The sequence below is a fragment of the Lepus europaeus genome, chromosome 5 (genome assembly GCF_033115175.1).
Source record: "Lepus europaeus isolate LE1 chromosome 5, mLepTim1.pri, whole genome shotgun sequence".
In the NCBI taxonomy this organism is placed as follows: Eukaryota; Metazoa; Chordata; class Mammalia; order Lagomorpha; family Leporidae; genus Lepus; species Lepus europaeus.
The window spans coordinates 3542753-3565467 of NC_084831.1; the positions used below are offsets into that span (position 1 = coordinate 3542753).

General features: G+C 62.5%; 1 protein-coding gene across 2 annotated transcripts in view; it reads right to left on the minus strand.

The window, feature by feature from the left end:
• The window catches only part of PLEKHG5 (pleckstrin homology and RhoGEF domain containing G5), a 50568-nt gene that overhangs the window by 11369 nt on the left and 16484 nt on the right, over positions 1-22715 (minus strand). For both annotated transcript variants that reach the window (XM_062190352.1, XM_062190353.1), the window contains exon 2: positions 15440-15516. In XM_062190352.1, the coding sequence (XP_062046336.1) occupies positions 15440-15463 (24 nt within the window). In that variant the 5' untranslated portion in view covers positions 15464-15516. The remainder of the gene's footprint in view (positions 1-15439; positions 15517-22715) is intronic.

A 22715-nucleotide genomic window follows, 5' to 3' on the forward strand; every position in this document is an offset into this window, starting at 1 on the left:
TTGCCCACCCCCAGCTTCCAACAGCCCACCCCTCACTCACTCGCTGCAGCCGGTCTGCTCCTTGCTTTTCCAGGGAGACAGAAGCCATCGACAGGAGGCCCCTGGCTCCACCTCCGTGCCTACCCACCTGCCCCGGGGCTGCAGGGGCTTCCGCTGAGCCAGCCCCTGCTCCCCCGCCACGGGCACACCGACCCCACACTCGCCCTCTTACACGATGCCTGGGCCTCTCCACCCTCCCCAGCCCTCCCCAGCCATGCCCTGTACAGCAGGGGCATCTGTTCGCACAGCATCCTCGCTCTCTCCTCCCACCCTCTGCAGCAGAGCGTCCTAAGCCGACAGAAGGTTTTAGGAACAGCGCACTGGCGTCCACGCACCCTCCTGGGTTTCCCAGTCAGCAGCTGCCCCATTTGCCTCCTCTCTTTGTCACGCTCCTCCCGGGGTGCCGCCAAGAACACGGAAGTTCTCCTCACACCCCACACGAGCGCCACACCCGGAAAAGCAGCCTCCGTCTGGAGTTCAGGCTCGTATCTTCCCAGCGCTCGGATCTCGGGCTGTACACGGAGTTCGCCGGTGTCTGCTTAGCCCTCTAAGCGTGAACTCCCCAGCCCTGTCTGCGGGGGGGGGGGGGTGGGGGGGTCTTTCATGACACTGACTTTTAAAAAAACACTTATTTATTTGAAAGGCAGAATGATAGAGATGGAGAGACCGAGATAGATCTCTCCTAGCTGGTTCAGCCCCCAAACGGCCACAATGACCTCGGCGGAGCCAGGCTGAAGTCTGCAGCCTGGAACTCCAACCAGGTCTCCCGTGTGGGTGGCAGGGACCCAAGCCTCCGGGCCATCTGCTGCTGCTTTTCCCAGGCAGGAGAGCAGGGAGCTGCATGAGACGCAAGGGCTGGAGTCCTGGGAGGGTCCCCCTGGGGGTTTTACCTGGGGAGCACTCAGCCTGGCGATGGTGCCCCCAAGCCGTGGCCATCTCTGAATGCAGAGACTCCCTCTGGTCCCCCTCCCAACTCTGCCTCCTCGGCTGCTTCCTGCGCTCCTCCCTACCTGGGGACCTTCTCTCTGTCACCACTTGTGATGTCAGGGTCCCCTATCAGAGCTGCTCTGGTTTCTGCCTTTACTTACCCTACTGCTAAACAAAGTAGGAAGCCTGCTAGACGAACTGACCTCCCCCCTGGCATCCCCAGGGCACTGCTGAGAGAAGGGCCTGGCTCTGCAGATTCGGGGATTCCAAGCTAGTGTTTCCTCTGGAGAGTGAATTCTGGGAAGGCACCTGCCCCACTGGGGGCCTTCTTCCCGGGAGCCCCCCTAGCCTGAACGCCAGGCAGCCCCCTCACCCTGGCATAGGCTGCCTTTCCCATCCCTCCTTCCTAACCCGCAGGCTTGGGAGGCATGCAGACCTCCCAGCCGCCCCAGCCCTGGCCTCACAGAGGGGTGGGGGTGGGGTGACATGGCAGGAGCCATGCTGGGTGGTGGGGGTCCCGAGGAGGCACTCTGGGACCCTGCCAGTCCCAGTTCCTGATTCTGTGACACGGTCTGGGTTTAAGGCCAATGCTGGAGACAGGTGTTGTGGCACGGCAGGTGCTGCCGGGACTGGGAGGCCGCTGTCCCACACTGCAGTGGCGGGTTCGAGTCCTTCCTCCGCTTCCAAACTTCCTGCCATTGCCCCTGGGAGGCAGCAGAGGATGGCACAAGTGTTTGGGCCCCTCCCACCCACGTGGGACATCCGGATGGAGTTCAGGGCTCCTGGCTTTGGCCTGGCCCAGCCCTCCCATTTGGAGGGTGAACCAGCAGATGGAAGGGCTCTCTCTCTCTCTCTCTCTCTCTCTCTCTCTCTCTCTCTCCCCCTCTGTTCTGCATTCCAAACAGATGAAAATAGCAAAGATTTATTTATTTGAAAGACAGAGTGAGAGTGAGAGAGAGAGAGAGAGGAGAGGGACTGAGATCTTCCATCTGCTGGCTTACTCCACAAATGGCCACAACAGCCAGGGCTGGTTCAGGCCAGAGCCAGGAGCTCCATCCTGGTCTCCCACAGGGGCTGCAGGGGCCCAGGTACATGGGCCGTCTTCTGCTGCCTTCCCAGGTGCATTAGCAGGGAGCTGGATCTGAAGCAGAACAGCCAGGACCCAAACCAGTGCTGTGATACAGGATGGCAGCACTGCAGGTGGGGGCTTAGCTCAGTGCACAGTAATGCCCGCCCCTACTCTACATTTTAAAACAATGTATCTGGAGCCAGCAGTGTGGCAGTGAGAAGTCAAGCTGCCGCCTGTGATGCGCCGGCCCCCCACATGGGTGGCCAGTCTGAGACCCAGCTGCTCCACTTCTGATCCAGCTTCCTGCTACCGCCCCTAGGAAGGCAGTGGAGGATGATCCAAGTCAGGCCCCTGCAGCCTCATGGGAGATCTGGATGAAGCTCCCGGATTTGCCTGACCCAGACCCAGCCATTGCAGACATCTGCGGAGTGAACCAGCAGATGCAAGATCTCTCTCTCTCTCTCTCTCTCTAACTCTGCCTTTCAAATAAATATTTTTTTTTCTTTTAATAAAGTGCCTTCTTTAAAAAAATTCTAAAACCAATTCAAGATGTAGGCAGCAGGTGCAGCAAATACTTATTGAGCTCCTACCACATTCCCACCCTGTGGAGGCTCTGGGTCAGTCTCCCAGCTGACCAGTCTGCTTCCACCCTGTGCAGCCCCCAGCTCAGGGACACCAGGGGCATGGCGAGAGTCAGGATCGGCACCAGGTGCTTCCAGACTTAACCAGGCAGTGCCAGCTGAGGATAGCATTCTGGAAAACGCTGAGGCGTGGGGTGGGGTGGGGTAGAGCCCTGTGGGACAGCTTCCCCTCCCCCATTCCTCACACTGCCCCTGCCCAAACCCCAGCACTCAAGTAGGGTGGCCCTTCCCCAGAGGCTACTTGGGCCCTGGCCCTCTGACCCATGTCCCCTTGCTAGCCTCTGAAGGCACCCCCTGGGAGTTCCCGATCCTCAATCCCAGGGAGGGGAGAGGCCATCCAAAGAACAGCCGGGCCACAGGGCACCTCCAGAGCTTTGCAGATGGGAGGGCCTCTTTAGGGAACTCGATCAAGGCCACTCCCCTGTGGATGGGGAACCGGGAAGCTACTCCTACCCCTCACACAGGGCTGGGGCCCAGGCGGAGGCTCAGAGGCCACTGGAGTAGGAGGAAGGGGTGGGCAGGGCCTGGGCCAGAGGAAGGAGAGGGGGAGGGGTGGCCCTGCACAGGGACCGGGCCCACAGGTGTGTCCGGAGGCCCTCGGTCCCAGCCACAAAAGGCCAGCTGGGCCTCAACCCAAGTCACAGGAGTGGGTAGACACCTAGGGGCCACAGTGTCCCCCCAACCCACCACACACACACACACACACACACACCCGGGCATAGCCAGGCAGGGGACTCACCGCCCTGGGCCACAGTCCCCCATGAAGACCATGCTGGGTGACTGGGCCCCAGAAGCGCAAAGCCCCCCAGTCTCCCCTCCGTGAAACCCCACCCACCCCTCTACCTGGTCTTCCCGGTCGTGGGCCCAACCCCCAGGCCAGGAGGGCTTGGAGTCCCGGGAGGGCAGCCCAGGGTCCGGCCTGGAGGCCGCGCGGTGCCCGGAGACGCCGGGTCCCGTCCCCATGGCGGCTGGAGGAAGCTGCGGTCTGTGCCGCCGGCCGGACAAAGCACAGAGCCCCGCTTCCTGCCATTGTGCGGCCGCGCCCGCCCCGCCGAGCGAGGGACCCCCCCATCCCCTCTGAGGCTGCGGAACCCCCGCCCCTCCCGGCAGGCGCCTCAGCCTCCCGCTGCATCCTGGGGACCCGTGTCTCAGGGCCCCAGGAGCTCCCTGAAGGCTGGGCCAGGGCAGGGACAAGCAGCCCCCTGCCCCCCCAACCCAGTTCAGCCTGGGGACGCCCCTCGCTGTTGTGACTCAGTTTCCGAGGCTGCAGGGATCAAAGGACCTGCTGCCCGGCAGTGGGGGAGGGGCGGTTACCTTCCTTACCCTCCACACCACCCCACCCCGCCCCGCTCAGGTGCCTGCAAAGGGGCCCCACCGTGGACTGGGGTGTTGGGGTCCTCAAGGTACGGTGGCCAAACGCTTTTACCCTCATCCCCCCTACAGAATAAGGCAGGCACTATCCATCATCCCTGTCCATTACATGGGGGACAAAGCCACAGGGAGTCCACAGGCTCGACCAAAACCAACTTTGGACAGGGTTCTGCCGGCATGGGGGACACCTGTCTGCCATCAGCCCCCTACACGGGGAAGGGGGGGTCTCAGACAGTGGGGGCAGCAGTGCCCTACACGGGGAAGGGGGGGTCTCAGACAGTGGGGGGGCAGCAGTCCCCTACACGGGGAAGGGGGGGCTCAGACAGTGGGGGGGACAGCAGTGCCCTACATGGGGAAGGGGGGGTCTCAGACAGTGGGGGGGCAGCAGTCCCCTACACGGGGAAGGGGGGTCTCAGACAGTGGGGGGACAGCAGTGCCCTACATGGGGAAGGGGGGGTCTCAGACAGAGGGGGGTCAGCAGGGCCCTACATGGGGAAGGAGGGTCTCAGACAGTGGGGGGCAGCAGTGCCCTACATGGGCAAGGAGGGTCTCAGACAGTGGGGGGCAGCAGTGCCCTACAGGGGAAGGAGGGTCTCAGACAGAGGGGGGGCAGCAGTCCCCTACACGGGGAAGGGGGGGTCTCAGACAGAGAGGGGCAGCAGTGCCCTACATGGGGAAGGAGGGTCTCAGACAGTGGGGGGCAGCAGTGCCCTACAGGGGAAGGGGGGGCTCAGACAGTGGGGGGGCAGCAGTCCCCTACACGGGGAAGGGGGGGTCTCGGACAGAGGGGGGGCAGCAGGGCCCTACACGGGGAAGGGGGGGTCTCAGACAGAGGGGGGGCAGCAGTCCCCTACACGGGGAAGGGGGGTCTCAGACAGTGGGGGGTCAGCAGTGCCCTACATGGGGAAGGGGGGTCTCAGAGGGGGCAGCAGTGCCCTACAGGGGAAGGGGGGGCTCAGACAGTGGGGGGCAGCAGTCCCCTACACGGGGAAGGGGGGTCTCAGACAGTGGGGGGGACAGCAGCCCCCTACACGGGGAAGGGGGGTCTCAGACAGAGGGGGGCAGCAGTGACCTACACGGGGAAGGGGGGGTCTCAGACAGAGGGGGGGCAGCAGTGCCCTACACGGGGAAGGGGGGGTCTCAGACAGTGGGGGGCAGCAGTGCCCTACACGGAGAAGGAGGGTCTCAGACAGAGGGGGGCAGCAGGGCCCTACACGGGGAAGGGGGGGGTCTCAGACAGTGGGGGGCAGCAGTCCCCTACACGGGGAAGGGGGGTCTCAGACAGAGGGGGGCAGCAGTGCCCTACACGGGGAAGGGGGGGTCTCAGACAGTGGGGGGTCAGCAGTGCCCTACACAGGGAAGGGGGTCTCAGAGAGTGGGGGGCAGCAGGGCCCTACACAGGGAAGGGGGGGTCTCAGACAGAGGGGGCAGCAGTGCCCTACACGGGGAAGGGGGGTCTCAGACAGAGGGGGCAGCAGTGCCCTACACGGGGAAGGGGGGTCTCAGTGGGGGGCAGCAGTGCCCTACATGGGGAAGGAGGGTCTCAGACAGTCGGGGGCAGCAGTGCCCTACAGGGGAAGGGGGGTCTCAGACAGTGGGGGGCAGCAGTGCCCTACAGGGGAAGGGGGGGCTCAGACAGTGGGGGGACAGCAGTGCCCTACATGGGGAAGGAGGGTCTCAGACAGTGGGGGGCAGCAGTGCCCTACAGGGGAAGGAGGGTCTCAGACAGTGGGGGGCAGCAGTCCCCTACATGGGGAAGGGGGGGGTCTCAGACAGTGGGGGGGGCAGTTGATGGGGGATGAGACACTACAGGAAGCCATTCACTGTCTACACCACAGACTTTTTGCAAACTAGAAGTTCGTGCCCCTGGCGCGGTGGGTAAAGCCACGGCCTGTGAGGCCACGCTGGCGCCCGTGGTCAGAGCGTGGGTTTGAGTCCCTGCTGCTCCACTTGTGTTGCTTGTGCTCCCCCTGATGCTCCTGGGATAGTGAGCAGCAGAAACTGCCCAAACGCTTGGGACCCTGCATCCACGTGGGAGACCCGGATGGAGAGGCCCCTGCCGCTCACCCCCGGACAACCTCCCCCCTCTACTCTGTCTGGTGCCCTCTGCACCCCGATCTTCAAGCAGCTTCGAGGAGCCCCTACTTCAGCAGGGACACCTTGACCCTGTCGTCAAATCTACAGCCCCACCCTCCCCCAACTCTGTCTCCTGAGGTTGCATTACTTCCTTCTTAGCGCTTCGCGCACTTCTTCACTGTCGTTCTCCCCTGCCAGGAAGCCCCGTCCAGGGGCCAGGCACGTATGTAGTGTCTCTGGCACCAGGGGACGGATGCCTGAAGGCAGAGGCATTGTCCTCCTGCCACAGGAGGACAGGACGCAGGGATGTCCCTTCCTGTGGCCCACGGTCAGCACAGCCCTCCCCAGAGCCGGGCCAAAGGTTCCTCCCTCCTCCTAGGTCCGTGACCTTGGGTCTGCTGGCCAGGGCAGGTGAGCATCAGCTCAAACCCTGGTGGTCTTGCCCCTACTGCAGGGGTCCAGAGCAGCAAATCCATCCACTTCTCCAAGGCTCTTAGGAGAAGTGGTCACTGTCCCCATGTAGCAGGTGCAGAAGCTAAGGCCTGGAGAGATAGGAGACCTGCCCCGGAGTCACCAGTGGACAAGCAGGGAACCAATGCCTGAGCTTTGGGACACTACTGGGCCCTAGGCCTGGGCGGCTCAGTGGCAGTCTGGCCAGCAGGGCTGTCCCCACCTCCTGGGGGACAGGGAAGACCCCAAAGCCAGTTTCGGGAATCCCCCTGGAGTGGAGCAACGTCAAGTGGAGTGGTCACGTCAAGTAAAGTCCAGCACGGCTGGTCAGGGGAGGTCTCAGGAGGTCCCCCGAGTGACTAGGCCCTTGGCACCCCAGCCAGGGCGGGGGGCTGCTGCTTAGGGGGCCAGAGCGCTGCTGTCCCAAGCATGCCAGAGTGAAGGGGGGGGGCCTCCAGCCCACGCACCACAGGATGGAGAGCACTGGGCTCCCACCGCCTCCTGAGCAGACCCAGCCCAGCCCGGCTCTGGCTCCAGCTCCAGCCTCGTGGGTCAGGCCCGGCTTGTTGAAACTGATACCCAGAAACCAGATGCTGAGGGTGATCAATAATGGAGTCTCCCAAGGCAGGACCCCCACTCCCAGCCCTCTGTTCCCCACCCCCAGCACCACCTCCCAGCTCTGGAAGGGCATCCCTGCACAACGACAGCTGGGAACCCAGCCGGGTGGGAAGTCCGTGTCCAGGAGAGGCCACGGGTCTGGGGCAAGATCTGGAGCCGATGGCAGACCGGCCTGGAAGCAGAAGTCAGGGCCCCTGGCTGGAGGGCCACGGCTGCCCAGGGCTTCTCCATTGCGGCTAAATTCGCCGCTGAGCCTGCAGGCCCCAGGGCCACACCTGCCACCTTGGAAACTAAGGGTGGAGGCTGCGTGCGTGGGCAGGCTGGCCAGGGCGGGGCATCTCCGCCAGGCTGCTCCCCTCACTGCAAACACTGCCCTCGGCGCCTCCCTTCCCCGGCCCAGGCCTCGCCCCGCGCCCTGTTGGTTCCGAGGCCTTGTTGGAGGCAGAGCCTGTCCTGAGCCTTGCTCTGTGCTAGGCAGATGGCGAGGCGGGGGTGGTGGTGGTGGTGGTGGTGGTGCAGAAAGCCTCTGGGCCCCTCTGGTCCTGGCTGAGATGCAAGAGGCGAAGAAACAGGGGAGGGGCTGCCGTCCCGGAACTTCGCCTCCTGCCCGGCTCCGGCACCAAGACAGCACCCCTGGAGCCCTGCATCTTCGGACCTTAACATTTTTTTTTTTTTTTTTTTTTTTTTGACAGGCAGAGTGGATAGTGAGAGAGAGGGACAGAGAGAAAGGTCTTCCTTTTTGCCGTTGGTTCACCCTCCAATGGCTGCTGTGGCCGGTGCATTGCGCTGATCCAAAGCCAGGAGCCAGGTGCTTCTCCTGGTCTCCAATGCGGGTGCAGGGCCCAAGCACTTGGGCCATCCTCCACTGCCTTCCCGGGCCATAGCAGAGAGCTGGCCTGGAAGAGGGGCAACCGGGACAGAATCCAGCACCCCGACCAGGACTAGAACCCGTGTGCCAGCGCCACAAGGCGGAGGATTAGCCTGTTAAGCCACGGCGCCGGCCATCCTTAACATTTTTTTTAAAGAGATTCATTTATTTGAAGGGTAGAACGACACAGAGAGGGAGGTACAAAGAAAAGAGAGAGGTCTTCCACTTGCCGGTTCCCTCCCCAGATGGCCATAACGGCAGAGGCAGGGCCAGGCCTACATCAGAAGCCAGGAGCTCCATCCGGGTCTCCCACATGGGAGGCAGGCTCCCAGGCACTTGAGCAGTCCTCCACCGCCTTCCCAGGAGCATTAGCAGGGCGCTGGATTGGAGGCACAGCAGACTCACACAGACGCCAGTGTCGCAAGCGGCGGATTAACCTGCTGCACCACATGAGCCCTGGACCCTGACACCTTGGCACTGGAGCACCTGGTCCCCAGTGCCACAGAGAAGGCCCCGTGGGAGGGAATGAGGGAGGAGGTTCTCGGGCCCACCTACCCCTGCCCTTCCCCCACTGGGCCTGGTCTCCCCGTCGGTGCAGACACAGAGCTGGCCAGTTCTCTAGAATGAACCACCTAGAGATGGCTGCTAGGTTCTAGGGTGTGCCTTGACCCTGGCCAAGAGCAGGCAGAGTAACAGCCCCCAGGCCTCCCAGGCTGAGGACGGCTGAAGAATCTGGAAGGCCAGAGATCCCCTGGCCATTCCCTCATCTTTCACCAAGGTAGGTCAGGGGGACACAGGAGCTTGAGCCACAGCTGGGGACGCCAACATTCCATATCAGAGTCCTGGCTCCAGTCCCAGGTGCTGCGCTTCCAACCCAGCTCCCTGCTAATGCACCCGGGAAGGCAGCAAATGATGGCCCGAGTACTAGAGCTCCCCACCACCACGTGGGAGACCACATGGAGCTCCAGGCTCCTAGCCCGGGCCAGGCCTAGCCCTGGTCGTTACAGGTGTTTGGGGAGTGAACCAAATGATGGAAGATGGATGGATCTCTCTCCCTCTCCCTCTCTCTCTGCCCATCATTCTGCCTTTGGAAAAAAAAATAATATATATATATATATATATATATAGTTGAAACTGATACCCAGAAACCAGATGCTGAGGGTGATCAATAATGGAGTCTCCAAGGCAGGACCCCCACTCCCAGCCCTCTGTTCCCCACCCCCAGCACCACCTCCCAGCTCTGGAAGGGCATCCCTGCACAACGACAGCTTGTCCAGGTGTCCAGGACTGTGGAACTCCGTGTCCAGGAGAGGCCACGGGTCTGGGGCAAGATCTGGAGCCGGCAGAAGACCGGCCTGGCATTGTGGCACAGCAGGTAAAACCGCTGCCTGCAGTGCCAGCATCCCATATGGGTGCCAGTTCGAGTCCTGGCTGCTCCACTTCCGATCCAGCTCTCTGCTATGGCCTGGGAAAGCAGTAGAAGATGGCCCAGGTCCTTGGGTCCTGACATCTGCATGGGAGACTCAGAAGTTCCTGGCTCCTGGCTTTGGATCAGCCCAGCTCCGGCCATTGCAGCCACTTGGGGAGTGAACCAGTGGATGGAAGACCTCTCTCTCTCTCTCTCTACTTCTCCTCTCTCTGTGCAGCTCTGACTTTCAAATAAATAAATCTTTAAAAATACACATATAAATATATAAAACTTTAAAAAATAGTAATAATCACTCAGGGCTGCCCTCCCCCTACTCCAACGGCAAGCAATGCCTTAGTCTACCACTGCCCTCTTGTGCCCCCTGCTGGCCTTGAGAGGACTCTTCAGCCTGGAACCGACTGGGGACTCCCAGATAGGGCAGGGCCGGGGAGCCTCCAGACCACCCTCAGTGCCAAGGCCCCTCCAGGATCCCCCCCGCCCCACCAACAGCCTCCACAACCATTTCTCCCAGAATCTCCATTCAGTAAACAGAGGCAGAGCAGATGGTGACCTTTAATACCCTCCACAGGCCTAGGACCTCACGGGGCCCTCGACTCCGGATCCTGTCCATTAATTTGGCTGGGAGGAGTCTGGTGCCCAGCCCCAGTTCCCCAGGAAGCCCACCCAGGGACATGGGCCTCCTCTCCTGTGGCTGCCTCTCCCGTGGCTGGGGCTTGGGTCCAGACTCCAGGGGACTCCTGGGGGGGGGGGGCCAGAGCCACAAGGCGGGCTTGGTTGATGGTATCTGTCGGGGTGCAGGATATAGGGGAATTATGGTAGGCTGCTTGGCCGGGCCAGGGTCCACCAACCACCTGGCTGGAATGGGGGAGCATAGGGGTTTCGGGGGTCCCTGTGAGGAGAGGGTGGGGAGTGTCACCGCATGCAAGAGGGTCAGGCCTTTGCAGATTCCTGGGAAGTTCAAAGCCCCCAGTCATTAGCCTGGGCACAGGAAGCCACCCTGGCCAGCGAGAGGAGCCCCAAGCCAGGCTGACTTCTGCTCCATGATGAACAGCTGGACTCGGAGCGGAGCCCCCAGAAAGGTCCCTCCCTTCTGTGTCCCCTGTTTCAGGCCCACACCTGGCAATGCGGAACAAAGGGGCCGGTCCCACACTCGGCTGATTCTCGGCTCCCTTCCCCCAGCAGTGGAGTTCAGCGTCTCTGTGCTCTGGATGAGGATCGGGGAGGGTGCGGGGCACAGGGCACCACAGAGCAGGCCCCCAGCACACCTGTCCTCCTCCTGACCCTCCCAGCCCAGAGAGGGGGTGGGGCTGGCCTTCTGTCCAGGCCTCCCAGTGCCTCCCCCCAGCCCCTCCTGCAGGAGCGGCCCCTGGCAGCACTGACTCCTGGGCCCACACAAGAGTGGCTCCTCTCCGCGCCCCAGGCCACAGCTGATCGCCATCTTCAGACCCCCCCAAATCCCGCCATTCCCCTGCCTCGTACCCCCAAAGCATGAGTCCCTCTCCAGTGAGTCATCGCATCCTGCCCAGTCTTCCTGCACAGGGATCTCGGGGCCCACCCCTTCCTCCGCGCTGGGTCGCGCTGGTCCTGGTCTGGCCCCCACCCACAGACACCCAGCCCTGACTCATCCCCCCCGCCACCTCAGAGGCCATTGTTAAGGGAGATGTGAGTTCATCAGCTCCAACCTCCACGCCACTCCGTGCTTGGACGCTCCCAGGGACGGGGACCCCATCACCTCCGCACCGGAGCAGTGGCCACAGCTCGGGAAGCTCTTTCCCCTACGGGATAAAAACTCACCCCAGGGTCCTCCTGAGGGCCTTAGAAGTGGGAGGCTCTGGGGACAGGAAGCCCCAGTTAGGGCCCAGAGCTGCCTTGGGACTCCTATGGGAGGTCCCCATCGCAGGGGTGGGATCCGGCTGAGACCTGCTCCAGTAGGTGGAGGCTGCTGGGACGTCACCTCGGATCCGGGTCCTGCCCTGGCTGTGCCCCGAAACCCCTATGTGCAGGATACACACCCCAGTGTTTGTCTCCTCCAGTGTGGTGGCCCAGGGGCTGGCACTGTGGTGCAGCAGGTTAAGCCATCCTGTGACACTGGCATCCCCAGCGGCTCCACTTCTGACCCAGCTCCCTGATAAAGTGCCTGGAAAAGCTGTGGAAGATGGCCCAAGTCCTTGGGCCTCTGCACCCCTGTGGGAGACCCGGATGGAGCTCCTGGTTCCTGGCTTCAGCCTGATCCAGACCCACCCATTGCAGTCACTGGTGGAGTATGCTAGTGCATGGAAGATCGATCCCTCTCTCTTTTTTCCTTTTTTAAATATTTACTTATTTATTTGAAAGGAAGAGTTATAGAGAGAGAGGGAAAGGCAGAGAGAGAAGTCTCTCACTGGCTGGTTCACTCCCCAAATGGCTGCAATGGCCAGCACTGGGCCAAGCTGAAACCAAGAGCCAAGAGCTTCATCCCAGTCTCCCACGTGGGTGCAGGGGCCCAAGCATTTGGGCCATCCTCTGCTGCTTTCCCAGGTACATTAGCAGGGAGTTGGATTGAAAGTGGAGCAGCTGGGACTCTAACCGGTGCCTATACGGGATGCCGGCATGGCAGGCGGCAACTTAACCTGCTGTGCTACAGCGCCAGCCCCTCTCACTTTGCCTGTCAAATAAATATTTTTTTTCACATGTGGTGCCCATGGTCTCCTAGGATCCAGCATCAGCCTTCCTCCGTGTCCCCTGATGACCTGGGGTACCCTGAACAGACTTTGCCCAGAGTGCCTGGGCACAGAAGCCCAGGCAGAGTCCTGTGGGACACCCACAAACCATCCCTGGCCTCGGTCTCACCCTCTGGGGAGGAAGGGCGTAACCGGGTGAACTCCAGGGGCAAGAGGCAGGGGCGGGGTGGCTGATTCATCTCCCAAGCCCCAGCCCCCAAGCAGAGCCTCAAACAAAACCTCCAGGGTGGGCCCAGAAGTGGACGGCCCAGCCCTTCCCCCGAGCAGCCCGGGCGCCCAGTGTGGCCAGCACCCTCCCTTCCCTCCCCCCTCCTTCCAACAGAGCAGACCTCCCCCTCGGGGTTCCCTGGAGATCCACAGCACCACTGACGCTCGGGGCCAAGTGAACAAATGCATGAAGTCGTCTTCACCTGGTGAATGAATGAATGACCGACATCACTGCTTCAAAACACCACTCAGAGGCTAGAGAGCAAGAAGGGACGTTTTACCACAGTGACGTATGCCTTCGTCCATCAGGATGGCCATTATCAGAAAGAAAGGTAACAAATACTGGGGAGGAGGTGGGCATCTATATTAGCACAGCCACTGTGGAAACAGCGTGGAGCTGGCCTACAATCTAGAAATAGGACCACGTCCATGCCAAAGACACGAAATCAGTGTAGCAAAGAGACACCTGCTTCTCTCTCCCGCAGACAAGAAAACCTTGCACAAAACAAACAAAAGACACCACTCCAGCAGTGTTTACTGTAGTGCGACCGCCGAGATGCGGAATCAACCGAGGACGGGTAGAGCGGCCTGCGGTACACACACGGAATACTACGCGGCCCTAAACCAAGAATCCTCCCATCTGCCGTGGAACAGGTGGGACGGAGAACACCCCGTCTCCTAAGGGAAGGAAGTCGGGCACAGCGAGAAAAACACCACATGTTCTCCCACGTTCGTGGGAGCCAAACAAAAACTTCCATCTGAACACAGAACTGACTTCCAGAGCCAGGCTGGAGGGCGTTTGGGAGAAAACTGGGGGCAGCTGGGCGTGGCTTACAGCTTACGATGCTAACAACTGAAGAAGTCGGCGTGGGGTGCATGGAAGCGCTATACAACTTCACAGTAAATGACGTAAAAAGCTAACTGGGGCCAGCTCTGTGGCGTAGCAGATTAAGCCTCTGCCTGGGGCACCAGCATCCCACATGGGTGCCGGTTCGAGCCCCAGAGGCTCCACTTCCGATCCAGCTCACTGCTAATGGCCTGGAAATGCGGTAGAAGATGGTCCAAGAGCTTGGGCCCCTGCACCCACGTGGGAGACCCAGAAGAAGCTCCTGGCTTCAGATCGGCCCAGCTCCAGCCATTGCGGCCACCTGGGGAGTGACCCAGCAAATGGAGACCCCTCAGTCTCTCTCTCTCCCTCTCTCTGTCACTCTGCCTTTCAAATAAAATAAATCTGAGACAAAAGAGCGGAGTTTTCCGCCAGACAAGCCTTGCTCAGGCCAGCTGCCAGTCATGCTGTGTGACGCGGGCAGCTTCCTTCCACGTCGCGTGGTCACAAGGGTTCCCTGAGACCCTGCCTGGCCCACAAACACGTTCGGTCCTAACGGTTATTATTATCATCATCAACAACGACGATCTCGGCTCCCCTCCCTCACCTCCTCCTGCCCCTGCCCATTCTGTCTGTGGCAGTTCCCCTGTCCTGGGTCACCCTTGGTTCACATCCCTCAAAGGCCACTTCCTCCAGGACGTCCTCCATGACTGACCCTCCCGCCTCTGATCACTCAGCCATTTCTGTCCCTGTGGCAAGCCCAGGCCACTTGTGCCAAAGACGCTCCCCCTGCAGGCTGAGCGACGCTCTGGTCGTTGGTCCCAGGCAGGCTGGCGCAGCGCTGCAGTGAGGGTCTGGGGGCTGCAGTGAGGGTCTGGGGGCTGCAGCAGGCCTACACCTGCCCTGAGATCAGCTCTTTTCTCAGGGGTGCACCTCTAACCAGTCTGGGCCCCCTCCTCCTGCCCCTGCCTGCAGCCGTCCAGACGGGCTCCCCGGGACACTGTGCTGGGCCCTTGTGTCACCCCTTCAGGTGCGGCAGAGACCCTAGGGTATGCAAACCCCCCTGGCAGGATGTGGGGTTGGGGGTCGAGGCCGCTCTGTCACAGGGGCCCCCCTGTAGGGGGATGGCAACCAGCCAGCACCAGAGTCCCACGCCAGGCACCATCCCTGCCGCCAGATTGTATCTGACATCACAGCCACCCCCTCGCCCGGTGACCACGGCAACTGGGCCCGCCTCCCCTCCCGCCCCCAGAACATCTTCCCTGTCCCTCCTCACCACGTCCCCCCGTCCCCCCGTGGGGATGAATGTGCCTGTGTCTGGGAAGGGGGCGGGGGAGCTGGGGGTGGGAGGGTGGCATGTCAAGTTCCCCAGGGGCCTGAACCACACAGCTGTTAGGGACACAGGTCTGGCACCGCTCACGCCTGGGTCCTGGGTTCAACTCCCAGATCTCCCACTTTCTGGCCATGTGTCCTTGGGTGGGCCTCAACGGCCCCACACACGAGTGGGAGTAAGAACAGGACGCTCCGGGCCTGGCAAGGTTATTGCTGCTGTCTGTCGCTCAAAGGCGTGCTGGGAGGGGCCAAAGCCGGGTCTGAGCGGCGGCTTTCATGAGCTGAGGGCCCCGGCCAGGTCAGTTAGGACCCCGCTGAACCTTGGCATCCTCATCCGGCGACACCTTCCTTGCACACAGCACAGGGGGTGCGAGGCACGCAGCCAGTTCATCACTGGCAGAAGCACCTGATCTATCGGCTCCGGGCCCTAGCACTCCCGGACCAACCGGCCCCTTCTCCCCTTTGCCCTTCCACGGCCACAGTGACACTCGAAAAGCCCCCAACTGTCCCAGACCCATACGCAGGCCTGGAGAGTGGCCGGCTGCCGCAGCACGGTGCCAGCTGGGACCAGTTCCCCTTCTGTGCCTCAACGGCTTCATCTGGGACACGGGGGTCACAGCTCCAGGCCCCTCATGGACGCTGCAAGGGCCCCAGCACAACCAAAGGCTCCTCCCCCAGTTCCCACAGAAGCCCCCATCCCAGCCAACAGCAGCCTCTCTGCCCCCCCACCCCTGAACACGGGGGACACTGCGGCCACCCGGTCAGCTGCACCCTCCAGGGCTCAGGCACATCAGGGACTCGGACAGAGTGCAGCGGAACCCGGTCCCGTCAGTGCCCAGGTGCCCCAGGCCGCCCGGCCTCCCTACCTTGGCCGCCCGCCCCTTGTCCATGCAGGCGGGGTTCTGGCAGAGCAGCCCCTTCTCCTCGGCCGGGCTCGGGTCGTCTGCAGAGGAGAGGCAGAGAGGTGGTCAGGCGCAGGCGTGGGCTCCCCAGGGCCCCGGTGGCCTCCTGGTCGCCTCAAAGCTCCCTTCAGAGGAGGTCAGTGTCCCTGCTCTTTCAAATGCCCACTTATCAGAGCAGGCATCTGTCAGCAGAGCCCGGCTCTCGCTGCAGTTCCCCAGGGAAATTATCCGGATTCCACCGGGAGAAAACATCTTTGGAAGTAAGCTGCGCGCCCTCTCTCTGTCCCACTCGCGGCGGTGGGGGGCGGCTCAGCGACCTTGTGGGGCCCCGGGCTTCCTGGGAGACCCCGGCAGGGCTGCTGCGGGGAGGGGGTCTCCAGGGGTTGCAGATCGCCTCCCAGCCCCGCCCTCCACATCCCTCTTCAAGGACAGGAGCCCCTCAAGGCCCGAGTGACCCCCCCTTTCCCTATTGTCTGCCTCGGACCCTGAATCTTACCCCCTCCCCCAAGCTGCCTCTCTGGCCCGGGAGCTGGGGGCACAGCAGGGGAGGGGGCACAGAGGCTGCCCCGGCCCAGCCGGCAAGGATGCAGAGGGAAGGAGAAGCGAGGCGACCTGGCGGCAGAGTTTGGGTCCCCGCGGCCCCGCGCCCAGCCCGGCATCCACCGCCGCCCCGCGCAGGCCCTCCCCGGGGCGGCCGAGGCCCCGCCCGCCGCGCAAGGCGCCGCCCGGCCCCCCGCGCCCCCCGCGCCCGCGCGGCGCCCCTCCCCGGCCCGCCGAGCGCCCCGGGCCCGCACTCACCCATGCAGGAGGCGCCGGGCCGGGCCGGGCCGGGCGGCGGGGGGCGCGGGGAGGCCGCAGCGCCGCGGCCGCCGGACCCTCGCGGCGGGAGGCGGGGCGGGGCAGGTGGGCGGCGGGCGGAGCCGGGAGCGCGCCCCGCCTGTGCAGGGGGCGGGACGCCGGGCGCCGGCTCGGGGCGCCCCGCGGGGCGGAGCGGCGCAGGGCTTCAGAGAGGAGCCGGCGCAGGTGGGGCCTGTCCCGCCCGGGTCGCCCCGCGGGGGAAGAGCCCCCGGAATGCTTGCTCCCGCGGGGCGCAGGGCAGCGCCGGCCGCAGCCCCCAGCCCCACTCAGCCTTGGTCGGCGACAGCATGCAGGGCGCAGGCAGGCGGGAGCCGGCCTGGGCGCTGAGTCTTGGCGGTGCGCGAACTTCCCTGTCTCCGCAGACAGGCACGCCTGCTGTGAGTGCGGGGCTCCGTGCGGTCTCACGAAGCTCACTTCCCGAAGTTGCCAGCGGCCAGACCCCAAAGCAGAGAGTCGCCGGGCCCCCACAGCAGGCCCCTGGGACCAGCCGCTCTCCCCCGAGGGCCCTGCTGCCCTGAGCTTCTTACTGCATCCCTCGGCTTCGCTAGTCTTGGACTTAATGTAGGTGGGATCACAAGATGCTCTGAGCGCATTTTAGTGGTTACAGGCCCCTTCCCAGCACAGACACGGAGCCTTGGTGAGTGGCTGGGACGCCAGGGAGAGACTCCGCTCCGGAGCCTGCCCATAGGCCCCCACGGCCCCCGTGTGTTGGTGCGGGACGCTCTGGGTTGACCAGACCTAGGTGTGGAAGAGGTCTTTCCCAGGGGCGCTCTGGCCTCTCTCCAACAGGCTAGGCGGGGCTCCCTAGCCCCTCCCTGGAAACCTGTCAGCTGGAGTCAGGGGCCTGCCCTGGCCATACCTGGGCTGGTCCCTGGGACTCACAGGTCACTGGAACCCAGTCCCTGCTCCCCAGGAACCTTGGAAGGTCCTAGGTCTTCTGAGCGCCATCGCTGGATTTGTTCAGCAAACACACAAGGGGCCGGCGCCGCGGCTCACTAGGCTAATCCTCCATCTGTGGCGCCGGCACCCCGGGTTCTAGTCCTGGTTGGGGCGCCAGATTCTGTCCTGGTCGCTCCTCTTCCAGTCCAGCTCTCTGCTGTAGCCTGGGAGTGCAGTGGAGGATGGCCCAAGTGCTTGGGCCCTGCACCCACATAGGAGACCAGGAGGAAGCACCCGGCTCCTGGCTTTGGATCAGCACTGTGTGCCGGAGCAGCCATTTGGGGGGTGAACCAACAGAAGGAAGACCCTTCTTTCTGTCTCTCTCTCTCTCTTACTAACTCTGCCTGTCAAAAAAACAAAAAACAAAAAACACCCAAGGGTCCCCCGAGCCCCAGGTTGGGTGCAGGGACCCATCAGTGACCATGCCAAGCCTTGGGAGTGCTCAGCGGGCCTGACAGGCAGAGTATCTGGAGGGAGTTTCATTCGGGAAAGTCTGCCCAGAGGGCTTCCAAGGTGTCCTGAGGCCATAGAAGAAAGCGGTCACCTAGGGACCCACAGCTGCCCCAAGGAGCTCGCAAGGCCTGGGAGGGGCCCAGCCTCACGCCCACACACAGCGGACTTCCCTAGGCTGTCCCCAGCCATGCCTGTCCTGCCTCTGTGCTGGTGTAGGGGCAGCCAAGGCGAGGGTAGACCTTCAGGGACTCTCATGGGGTGGTCCCCACCTGGCTGGCCCTGCATACCAGGAAGTAGCTGACTGGAGAGGAGGGGGAGTCAGGGCTCGTGGCCACCCCAACCCCAGCGGCCCCCTCCTCTGCCATCTGGTGTCCATGGGGAGCTGGAGCCCTCAGCCAGCTCTGAGGCCTTTCCCGTGCACCTGCCCAGGGCTTCTGCAATGGCGCACGACACCTGCTGCTGGCCGCTGGGAGGGCCGAGGTCCTGGAGTCTGGGGTCAGGTTCTGCCCAGCACCCCTCGGTTCTAGCTCCGTATGTTGCAGGCTCTGGGCTACTCTTCCACCACTGGGGTCTGGAACTGCCTTCACCAGCTCCCATGACCGCTGCAGGCCACAGCCAGCACAGGGCCACGTTCATCTGTGGCTGCCATGGGGTGGTTGGCTCTTGGGTTCTGGAGTTGTTGCCCTGGTCTGCCTGCCTGAGCTCTCTGGCTGTAACCTCGGTCTTAGCAACTCACTCTTCTCAAGCGGCACTTGAGCCCCACCCCAGGCCGCTTGGCCCTGGCTGCCCCGAGAGGAAGTACTCTGCCTCCTACCCGAAGGCTGCAACTTTCTGGATCTATGGGCAAGCAAACACAGAGACCCCACAGCTCTCAGGGCACTGAGGGGGACCCGGAGACTTGGGGGAGCGCTCAGGCATGGGGACCAGTAGTCCCCGCCATGGGCCGACCATGCACTCCCCACCAGGCTATCTGACCCCAGCCCTTATGGAAAAGGCGGGCCTGGTAAAGGGGATGTCATAACCTGGACATAGTTGGTAGGGCCAGACGTAGCTACCCAACCTAGCTCGGCCAATCAGATTTGCTCTGCTGAGAGCTGAATCGAGACAGCCTGCTCTGACCCGGCTCTGGAGTCCTGGGAGAAACAGAATCAGTCCGAGGGGGTTACAGGGCCCCGAGATCGTTGGGGAGCAGGAACAAGGTGGCCTGGGAAGCAGCCGGTCAGCAGAAAGGACTCTGGGACAGAGGGATGGGAGGAGGGAGCCTGGGAACGATGGGGCAGCTCCGAGTGCCTGTGTCCACTGCCTGCCCTCGGCTTCCGCCACGCACCTGGCCCTGTGCAGTATCCCCTCTCGCTTGTCTCCTCGGCATTAGCCACACCCCAGGCAGACCTGGGACCCCCACGCCAGATGCCAGAGGCTGTCTCCCAGCGTCTGAAGCAGCCCAGCTGGCTCCTCCGGCTCCCACCGTCCTGGGGCAGGCCAGGGCCCCTCAGCCCGGCAGCCAAGCCCGCCCGCCTGTCCTGCCTCCCAGCCCACCCCATCTCAGCCACAGGATGCAGCTCGACGTGTTCTCCAGCAGACCCGGCCCACGGGGCGCCTGGGCAGAAGCCGGCCGGCAGACATGTTTAGTTTGGCTGAGCACAGGGTTTCAAAAGAATCCCACTTGGTTGCCAACTTTGAAAGTCGGGAGATTTCACATAAAAACCCAGATTTCTGGCTCCTCTCGACAAACCAAAGGAGTCTGGCAGCGCGGGCCCCCTACTCCTGACGGCTCCAGCTCCCTGCGTGTGTCTGCCCCAGGCCTGCACGAACCCCGCCACCCTCCCTGGTCCCCACCATTCCCACTCGGCCACCTCTGCTCTCCCCTGCCGTCCCACCTGCTCTGCGGGGCCCCACTGGGATGCTGCTGCCCCTGGAAGGCCTCCCTGTCGCCACATACCCAGATTCTGGACGGATCTCCCACTCGCCTTGCACCGTCCTGGGCACAGGAGGGCCTTTGGGCTGACCCGTCATTTCCCGCCTGACCCTCCCACCCCCAGGGCTTCAGAAACAACTGAGATGACCACGGAACACCCATGGGTTCGCTCTGCCTTCCCCACCCCCGACCAGCCCCGTGGCGGCTGAGGCCAGCTAGGAGTTCTGGTGCTCTCGCAGCCTGGCGGGCCCGCCCGGAAGTCCAAGTGGAAAAAAATAATAATACAAAACATCTCACTGCTGATTTTCTATACGGATGACATGTTGCCCTGGTGTGGTCTGTAACACACTGGGGTGAGTAAAATATATATTAAAATTAGGCTGGGGCTGGCACCGCAGCTCACTAGGCTAATCCTCCACCTAGCGGCGCCGGCACACTGGGTTCTAGTCCCGGTCGGGGCACCGGATTCTGTCCCGGTTGCCCCTCTTCCAGTCCAGCTCTCTGCTGTGGCCTGGAAGTGCAGAGGAGGATGGCCCAAGTCCTTGGGCCCTGCTCCCGCATGGGAGACCAGGAGAAACACCTGGGTCCTGGCTTCGGATCAGCGTAGTACGCCGGCCGCATTGTGCCGGCCGCAGCAGCCATTGGAGGGTGAACCAACGGCAAAGGAAGACCTTTCTCTCTGTCTCTCTCTCTCACTATCCACTCTGCCTGTCAAAAAAAAAAAAAAAAAAGTGTAAAAAAAAAAAATTAGGGCAGTGCCGTGGCTTAATAGGCTAATCCTCCGCCTTGTGGCGGCGCCGGCACACTGGGTTCTAGTCCCGGTTGGGGCACCAGATTCTGTCCCTGTTGCCCCTCTTCCAGGTCAGCTCTCTGCTGTGGCCAGGGAGTGCAGTGGAGGATGGCCCAAGTGCTTGGGCCCTGTACCCCATGGGAAACCAGGAGAAGCACCTGGCTCCTGCCTTTGGGTCAGTGCGGTGCGCCAGCCACAGCACGCCGGCCGAGGCGGCCATTGGAGGGTGAACCAACGGCAAAAGAAGACCTTTCTCTCTGTCTCTCTCTCACTGTCCACTCTGCCTGTCAAAGAAAAAAATATATATATATTAAAATTGATTTCACCTGCTGGGTTTTTGATTTTTGTTTATGTGGCTACTAAGAAGTCTAAAACAATGAAGATCTATTGGACAGCACTGTTCTAAACAGTTCAGAGAGGGAGGTGTGATGGCTGTCTCCCTGTTACAGACAGGTGAGGACACTGTGCCCGGCGGGTGGAGCGACTTGGCCAAGGGTACGGGCGTGTGGTGAGGCTGGGGTCGGAGCCCCAGTCTGCAAGCATCAAAGGCTGTGTTCCTAACTCCCAGGCCACAGTGCCCCCTTGGTGCCTGGCGCAGCCAGGTGTTTGGCAAACATGAATGGACTCCCCATCACCTTTCCCGGCTGGTCCCAGCTGACGCAAATGTCCAGGAAGGCACCTTGCCCTCACGGCCTCCAGGGGAGCCGCTCATCTGTTAGCACCCGACCCTGACAAGGCCTTCTGTCCCGAGAGACAGAGCTTCCCTGCCCACCACCTCCCAGCCCCGTCCCAGGCCATACGAGGGCTGCCCCTCCCAGGAAGCAGCTGTGGCCTTGCATGCCCCCTCCTACACGAGCCCAGCCCTCCGGGGAGCTTGGGCAGCTGCCACAGGCTATGCTGAGGCTGGAACACCCACCACTGCCACCACCAAGGGCAGCCTGGGAAAGGGCAAGTTTTGGCTCAAACTTGGCCAAAGGCCAGAGGAGGGAACCCCGGGCAAACGGTAGCAGGGTCCAGGGCACCCACCGGCCCCATACCAGGCACCAGTCAGAACATCACGGAGGCCTGGCAATGTAGCCCTGATCTGCTTCTCCCAGCAGTTACCTGGGGATCCCACTGGAGGGAGGCACACAGGCCATGGCCCCAGTGCCGTTCCTGTCTGCAGCCCAGAACCACTGCTGGCATCGTGCCCCGGAGGTCTTAACCACTGCCCCGCCCGCCCACAGCCCTCAGGCTCGGTAACAGGAGGTGGGAGGACACACTCAGACTCCTTCCTGGAGCAGAAAAACTGTTCCTGCACACAGGGGCTGGGGCTGGCAGGCCACTTCCTCTGCTAAGGCTGCCGTGGGCACCTCCCCTTCTTGACTCCCGCCATCTGCCCACTGTGGGCTTCCTCCCAAGGCTCCTCAAAGGACCCGGGAGATTCCCGTTCCAGACAGGACCCCAGCACCCCCATCCCAGAGCTGGGCCAGCACCCCCACCCCACGTGGGTCCAGGCCAGCGGCTGGCTGGTGGCAGAGGACACAGCCACAGACAGCCCTGTGTGAACTGTGTGGTCACCCTTCAGGGGCCTCCGCTCACTCCCAACACCTGCTCCCGTGCTGTGACCCAGCCACCGTGGGTGGCCCGGGCCCCTTGGCCAGCCTTGGGGAGAGACGGGCAGGGGCACGTGTGGGCAGCAGGGCCTCATCCGGGGACTCAGGCCGGGGGTGCAGGGTGTCTCTGGGTGCCCGACTCATAACCTTGCCAGCCATCACCAGGATAAAGGGGGTGCTAGCAATGTCCCTGTCTGGGGTGGTGCCATGAGGACCCCAGGCGTGGGGTCGGCACTGTGACCCAGCGGGATAAGCCACTGCTCAAGATGCCTGATCCCGGATGACGGTGCCAGTTCAAGTCCTGGCTGCTCCACTGCCCATCTGGCTCCCTGCGAATGCGTCCTGGGAGGCAGCGGCTCACGGCTCAAGTGCTTGGCCGCTGCCTCCCACATGGGAGACTTGGATGGAGTTCCCGGCTTCTGCCTTCTGCCTGGCCCAGCTCTGGCTGTCGTGGACTTTTGGGGAGTGAATCAGAAGATGGAAGATCGCTCTGACACTCTCTCTCTCTCTCTCTCTCTCTCCTGTTCAAACAGATGGAAATAAAATAATAACATTTACGTACCATTAAAATAAAAATCCAGGTGCCAGGCCTTAGAGGGCAGGAAAGCCCTCGAAATGTTAGCTGTGTGGCTGCTGTGGCTCGTGGTGTCCCAGAGCTGTGAGGGGTGGGGACGGGGCTCCACGGCTACT